The sequence below is a fragment of the Amblyomma mixtum genome, chromosome 9, assembly GCF_055824585.1.
Source record: "Amblyomma mixtum isolate Tamu chromosome 9, ASM5582458v1, whole genome shotgun sequence".
NCBI classification, from domain to species: domain Eukaryota; kingdom Metazoa; phylum Arthropoda; class Arachnida; order Ixodida; family Ixodidae; genus Amblyomma; species Amblyomma mixtum.
Genome location: NC_143020.1, coordinates 71,994,569 through 72,002,529, shown reverse-complemented (window position 1 = coordinate 72,002,529; position 7,961 = coordinate 71,994,569). Strand labels below are relative to the sequence as shown.

At 46.4% G+C, this 7,961-nt stretch overlaps 1 protein-coding gene across 1 annotated transcript; it reads right to left on the bottom strand.

Annotated features, from left to right (window-relative positions):
* Positions 1-1,361: 1,361 nt before the first annotated feature.
* Positions 1,362-7,464, bottom strand: LOC149329655 (TNF receptor-associated factor 6-like). Its single transcript, XM_089560381.1, has 2 exons — positions 7,111-7,464; positions 1,362-3,168 (listed from the first exon to the last, which is right to left on the bottom strand). The coding sequence occupies exons 1-2, from the start codon at positions 7,393-7,395 to the stop codon at positions 2,080-2,082; spliced, it is 1,374 nt and encodes a 457-aa protein (XP_089416507.1). The 5' UTR covers positions 7,396-7,464; the 3' UTR covers positions 1,362-2,079.
* Between the last annotated feature and the right edge of the window lie 497 nt (positions 7,465-7,961).

The following is a 7,961-nucleotide window of genomic DNA, read 5'->3' as shown; positions in this document are numbered from 1 at the left end:
TTGTTACGTATCGTTAAGTAATGGTTACATTAAAGACTAGACATTTGTAAAGTGTAATGCATTTATTTTCAATCTTCTTCTTCATCCTATTGTTTCTCAAATGCCACAAAGACGCCCCGATGGTTGTCTCGTTCGCGCAAGTCTTTTTTCCCATCTCCTTCTGGGGTTAGGCCTGAGTGAGCATTTTCTTTCGGCAGCACTTCAACATAACATACAAACTCTCTCACTGCGACTTCGCTGTAAAAATTGGAGAGGACGCTTACGCTCCACCTTAAGGATATGACGCGATAGCGCAGTGGGTTAGGCTTTGCATTTGCAGCAGTTTGACACCTTTGAACGCATTTTTCATTTTTTTTTTCAGTTGTTTCAACGGCAAATTTTCTTAATTAGCATCGTCATGCATTGACTTTTCAACTTGAAGATTTTGACACCTTTGAACACTCTTTTTCCATTTTTTCACTTAATTGATCAATTAATTGCAATTATTTCATTAGCTCGTCGCCACCTATCACACAGCCATCAGTCATCAATCACTAGAACCAAAAAATACCAATATATTATGCGATTTTGTAGCATCACATATTCTATAGCCTATATAGCCTATAGTCTATATAGTCTATATAGTCTATAGTGCATATAATATCATATGTATTACATAATGTGCAAGCGTGACGGCGCAAATTTCGCCGCAACTACCATCGATCTATCGGCCTGCCGGAGCAATGAGGTCGTCGCTCCTTGCCAGCAGCTGGTTTCATTCACCCAAGCCAGGATTGAGCGCAGCACAATCGTGGCGCTCGAATGCGCTACACACGCGATAGTTTTTTGTACTTCGGAGACTTTCTTTGGAGCTCGGAAAAACGATAAACGTAAGGCTTTCTTCATCGCAAATAAATAAAAGGGGGTTTCTGCAGGTGCTCTGCAACTTTGCTATTCACATTTGCTGTCTAAAGCCAATATTTACGCGTTTATAAAAATTATCTTAATTTCTAACTAATTAATTGCGAAACAAAAGATTTTCTATGATGCGCAAGCTGGTTGGTAGGTGCATGTAAGTGGTTTCCCTGGCCTACCTAAAATATTTTACCTTTTATCCTTTGGCTAAAGTTAGTCTGGACACCCTGCATAGTAAAGCGAAAGACCTATTCTGGCCACGTAGGTATAATTAGTTTGCTCGCCGTGTGAAGAACGCGTTGCCGCTGAACCTGCTTTGAAAGGGATGCACTCCCATTGCGCCCACCATTCCAGTGGTTAGAGGAGCAGTCACCAACTCGCTTTGCTTGGTCTGAGTTGCAGCGATTGCAGCAGAAATATAACCAGCGGCTATCTCGGAGAGAAAGGGAAAAAACAGATACATAAGCTTCTATGCAAATACTTTTATTTTTGAGGTACCGGCCCACAGTTCTGAAAATTTCACAATGAATAACTTTAGAGAGAGAGCTTTACTCCTCGGGGTACAACCTCCGATTTCGATGTGGATGAGACAGTGACCTTCAGTGCCTCGCAAGGTCAAGCCGGACCTAACTGCGTGGTGGCATAGCCGTAGGTACGGTAGTGTGAGCACGTGACCATATGATCATATGACTATTGGGTACCTGACCGTGACTCTCATTTTGACAACGATTTGTGACAGTCGCCACCACATAGATAACTACTGTCGATTCCTCACAAGGTCGAACATAAATTGAATGGGTGGTGGTATGGCCCAAGCTAGGGTAGTGTGACCAAACTGAACTTAACTGCGTGTTCGTATGGCCCATGCTATGGTAGTACGACCACGTGATCATAGGACTGACCATTGGGAACCTGACCTTGACGTTTGATTTGAGATGGTGGAGACCATGCTTAATAGACCTTTCGCTCGTATAATTCGTTCCAACCGCGTTGAACCCCAGCCATTTTTTTAATCATACAACGTCATAGAGGTCTTATAAGCAAGGGTAAATTTACCCGAATGATCGCCAAAAGGCCTGCGAAATTGTTGGCACTGTCAAAAAGAAGACTGATTCCACTGCTGATGCATGCTGGGAGGAACTCCCGCTTCTCTATAAAAAAAAAGGATTTGTAATATGGCACCGATCATGGAAGGATCTCAAACATTACACGCAGTTCATTATTCGCCACGTAGCCGCCTTTGATGAGCTCTCCGACTTTGAGCGACTGCGCATACATCCACGCAGCAATGTTACGGCATGCTGTTGGCTTTTGAACGGACCTCTGAGAAGGCTCAAGTGTTTGCTCAAGCACGCGATCCGGGCTTCTTTTTGTGGGATGCATCACGGAAAGCCTGATCGTGTTGTCAAATGGCCACTGCACAACATCGTCCATGTTGCCCTTATACAGGCGAAACAGCGGGTACAGTTCTACAGATTCGCCCTCTTTCTCGAGGTAAATTCCAGGGGACACGTTGTAGCCCCGCAAATAGACGAGGTCGCTCTCATACTTAGCCCCGCCTACCTTCAACGCAGTCTCCTGAAGAGACTTGACATCCTTTACAGCAAACACACAGAGCGCCTGGCTTAGTTTGGTGTTTCGCACAATGCTTTTGACATGCTCCAGTGTCGAGCTATGTAAAGCATTAGCTTTCTCTGACAACGTTTTTTGAGTCTGGCTCGCTGCATTGCCGATTTCATCCTTCAGTGTTTTCTGTAATTTATTTATACTTTCGGAAAGATTCGTTGTATCAGACCTCGAGGCCAAAACCGATTTCAGTTCCTCGTTAGACGCGTCCATTTTAGAGATCATTTGTGTGAAACTATCGTGGAATTTCCTAGCTTGTGTCTCAGCTTCGCGTTGCTGATTTTCTCTAACGTTGTTTATCGCGTGGGAGATCTCGTTGAGCCTGTCACCGTGTGCACTAATGTGAGAAACTATTTGCCCGAGAAACTCCTTCACTTCCCCCGCCTGTTTTTCAAATGTTTCCTTCAGAAAACACTCATTAGCAGCGACGCTCCAGGAATCTGAATGTCCTTTGCCGTCTGATGTAGCAGGCTTTGCCGACTGGCAACAGCAGTTTTTCAGGTGCGGGATCACACTGCAACAGGGAACGGTGGCAGAGCACTTGGGACAACGAGCGGAGTGGTGTCCACAGTCGCGCTGGAAATGTTGGGCGATCCGTGAAGCAGCAGCCACATACTCGCAGCCAGCTCCTTCGTTCCAGCACATCACCTGCAATGATAAGGCGCGCATAAGGTAGGACTGAGATAACAGGGATGGCTGCGATGGTGCAAAGAGCGAACCTCTGTCATTTGGTGGTGCAGAACGCAATTTTACCATGCTTTCGGACGTGTATGCTGATCGCGACAGTAAAAAAAACTAATAGTTAATCTGTTACATTTTCTTCTTTCTTTCAAGCTGTGATATCGTCGGTCAATTCTGTCTCATTCTAACTTTAGACATGACATTAATAGTGCCGGATTGAGTTAAAGAAAACTTAACCCGCAGAATTTTTGCGAAGGCAGAAACAAAATGTGATTATTTAAACCCGATAGCATTTGAGCGGACCTTCGTTAAAGACTCGGAGTTAGCGGAATTCCTGGCCCCAACGAAATTCTGCTATGGTTCGCAACAAAACTTCAGATTTGTCTACAGGGTCTAGCAATGTAATCACCCATTTTAGCGCATTTAATACCGATATTTTGAGTGACTGCATGGATAATGGCAAGCAAGCATCAGGACGACCCATTATTTCCAAGCTTTGCTGTCCTGATGGCCGATGCGTGCGCATGGAGGCACCCGAAGCCACGCGCGGAGGTGCAGCCATGGGTGCAGCAATATGCATGACACAACGCTACGTAACGCTACAACACGTTAAGCACAACACTTGTGTAGCGCAGATGACATGGCTTCTGTTTTATTCCTTCAACACGCCGATACCGCCCTCTGTCAAGGGAAAACACGAAAGTGCAAAGCGTATACGTTAAAAGAAAGACTTCTTAATGACAAGAAACGTGGGTGGATGCTAATGTAGCCGCTGCCTGAGCTTGGGTGGATGCTGCTTTACTACAAATTTACTCGAACACGGAGGATTCTACTAAACATTAATTCAAGAACACTATCTCTTGTAGATAAGCTATGTGCACGCGCAGTAAACTTTCTATAATTTATTTATTTGCAATCTACATATGCCTTGAAGACTAAGCAAAAGGGCCAGTTGCCGACCTCTTGATTCTGTTTGTTGTGTTGATTCAAAATGCTCTTATCTATAGTTCATTAATAAAAGCTGTATTCATAATATGGCATCTGATCTATTTGGCTACAAAACTGGTGGTAATATTAAATAGCATTGCTACTTTAGGCGACTTTTAACTTGAGACCTGGCTAATATTGTAATCAGCCCAAAGGCAGCCCTGATACGGAGGTTAAGCGTCCTCCAAGTTTTTTTGACGAAGGCTGTACTCATTGGCAGACATATACCTCCCGCATAAATGACCAGACGTTTTGCTCAGGCAGCCCGTGTGCTCCTCACATGCAAAATTAGAGATCACTGCGGGGACCCGCATTCGTGGAATGCGAAAGCACTGAGGCCTCCTCGCACTCGTCGCCTTTCTTTGCCTCCATAATTTTCTTTGTTTCGCAATTTAACTTCATAATTAGCGTAATTATCCTAAGCTTTAATTAAAAATACATTTTTTTACTCTGATTATACCTTCTTTTTGATTGACTTTGATTGTAAAACATTTTATTCGCCGGGAAGAGCTTGGCAAGAGGTCGCGTTAAGTGGTCGAGAGTACGTAGCCCTCGACGACTTTGTCAGCCCACTCCACCGCCAAAACTTGCGTTCTGGGGTCAGAGCTAGCCAGCACGGTCTCCCACCGCTCGAGAGAAGGAGCTGTAACTAGATCACCCGGAGGTGGCTCTATTTTGCAGTCCCACAGGATGTGATCGTAGGTAGCACGTTGGCCACAGTGTTTGCAGTTTGGGTTGTAAAGATCTGGATAAATGTGCGCGAGGAGTGATGGGGTGCGTATCGATCTGGTCTGTAGACGACGCCACGTAACCTCTTGTTCTTTAGTAAGTCTTTTGTCTGGAGGGGGGAAAATTCTCCTCTCTAGTTTAAAATGATTGGTGAGATCATGATATGTGATCATGGAGTCCTTCGTGAAATTCAGGGAGCCAGACTCATCCACTGCCCGGTCGACGAAACCTCGGGCTTTATTGTGGGCTGTCTCGTTCCCCGGATTCCCCGAATGGGCTGGGACCCATAACAATTCGGAATAATTTGGTGAGAATTTGGTTGCGTTAAGGATTCTAAGGGAGGTGTTTGTAATTCGCCCTTTAGCGAAATTATTGATACCCATTTTGGAATCGCTGAAGATGATGCTCCCTTGGGTATGCGCTAGGGCGAGGGCTATAGCCGCCTCTTCTGCCGTTTCAGAGGATTTCGTTTTGATTGTCGCCGAGATGATGTGGTCACCATTCTCGTTCACAACCACAATTGCAAAGGCATTGGTATTTTTGTATTCTGCCGCATCTACATAAAGTGTTCCAGCGCACTGTCTGTATTTGTTATGTAAGGCTTTGGCTCTTGCTTGTCTTCTGCCCTCATGGTGTAAGGGGTGCATGTTTTTGGGGAGTGGTTTGATTAGTAGGGCCGTCCTATAGTCGCGGGGTAAGTCTACTTTAGCATCGTTATTCGTAGGTTGAAAGTTAATTCCGAGCCTGGTAAGAATACTCCTGCCAGTTCTGGAATTGGCTAATCGCGCTGTTTGAGCCATTAAATGGGCTTCTTTCAGTTCATTGTAGGTGTTATGTATTCCTAACCTCATAAGCCTTTCAGTTGAGGCATTTAGTGGGAGTCCTAACGCAGCCTTATAGGCCTGCCGTATCATACTATCCAATTTGTCCTTTTCTGCTTTCGAAAATTTGAGATAAGGGGTGGCATAGAGTATCCTGCTTAGCGCAAAGGCCTGCACTAGGCGGCATAAATCTCTTTCCCTCACCCGTTGTCTGCGGTTAGCTATGCGGCGGATTAATCACGCCGTCGCTTCTACCGTGCGTTTTAGCTTAGTGAGTGTGTCAGCATTCTTTCCATTTGTTTGTAAATACAACCCCAGTATTCTCATGGTCTGTACCTCTTTGACAGATCGTCCATTAACATAGACATTTATTTGCGGGGGGGATGTCGTGGTACGCCTACCTCTTTGTTTACGACGGATCACGAAGAGTTCAGATTTTTGCTCAGAACAAGTGAGGCCGGATTCCCATGCGCATGCCTCAATGCCTCAATGCGCATGCCTCATCACCATACCTTCTTTTATCGCATTCTACCATTTTGGTTTTTCAAATTTGGCGCCATGGTTGCTATCCCGTCCACTTATATACCCGTCCAGCGTATTCAACTGTCCATTGGTTTTGCTGATAATTAACCAATTAATCTACGTCAGCATAACTTTTTTCAAAAATTATCGCTGATCAAAGACATTTCAATTGATTTCCAACTGTATTTTCACTCCTCTGCCCACTTTGGCGCTATACTTCCATCCGCGGCTGTTTTCCTGTCCACTCACTATATCGACGTCCGCACTATTTCGGCGTTTTTTCGGCATTTCTGGCACTAATTTATTGCCTAATAAAATAACTATTAACTAATTAATTTATTCGTCTAATCATGCTATAGAAATATTTTTTTTGCGCAGAATCACATTTTCCTCTTTCGATTACAACCACTAGTTTTATGCTACCTCTTCTCGGAACGTCACAACTGCCCCGGACACGTCTTGCGGACACGTCTTGCGGACAAGTCTTGCGGACACGTCTTGCGGACAAGTCTTGCGGACACGTCTTGCGGGCAAGTCTTGCGGACACGTCTTGCGGACACGTCTTGCGGACACGTCTTGCGGATAAGTCTTGCGGATAAGTCTTGCGGATAAGTCTTGCGGATAAGTCTTGCGGATAAGTCTTGCGGACACGTCTTGCGGAGAAGTCTTGCGGAGAAGTCTTGCGGACACGTCTTGCGGACACGTCTTGCGGACACGTCTTGCGGACACGTTTTGCGGGCACGTTTTGGTGCTACGACCCCGCCGACATAGGCTAGGAATGCTTTCACGTTCATAGAACTCCCGAATAATGACACCGCTATAATACCGCGCAATAAAGATTCTCGCTCACCTCTCTCTTTAGGAGCTCTTCTGCGCGGAACTCCCTCCAGTCGACGTCATCGTCCTGACACTGGTAGCCGTCCAGCGGACATACGTGTAGGCCTGCCTCAGCACACTGCACGTAGCACGACTCGCAAAGCGTGTGGGAGCATGGAAGCAACGCCGTCTTGGGGCACACCAATCCACCCGCCCCACAAACTCTGTTCGGTGGAAGAGGCCTGAGGAAGTGCAGGGGCCTCCAGTCCAGCTCTGAGGAAAATCCGACCAACGTGTACTGCGTGCTTTCACGAGGCATCTTGTGGCACGCACGATCGCTTCACTTCGAACCGCAGGTACTGCAGCATACGCCCCTTGAAAGGGCTCACTTATCGCATGCCTTTTTCACCCGTCGCCAAGGCGACAATCGCTGAGATAACCGCCACCTATTTGTCTTCCTATGGCGGGGCGCGGGGCGACCCGGGAGCAAGTAATCCTTCCTGCTGCGCCTGCCGACGATTTGAACTGTATATTTCAGAACCATTACCCCGCAGACTGAAAGCTTCGTTGAAAACTTTGACTTAAAGATATGATGATTTCGCGCAAATGACGTCTCCCCCCCCCCCCCTTCTCCTCCCAAGGTGTCGTCACTTCGCAACTCAACTGGGCTCCCATTGTTTCCGAGTGTAGACCCCTCGGCCCGTTCCGAGAAAAGTTCGGAAGCGCCCATTACTCCCCTGTAGGGAGAGTCGTGTCGGTGTGTGGTGGTTTGATTTCTGTGTGAGAGTGGGCGCGCGGAGGGGGCGATTCCTTCGCCAAGGTCAGCGATAGACACTCAACGAACCCGGAGAAGCGAGCCACTCGTTTTCGACCCTCTGCGGCCAG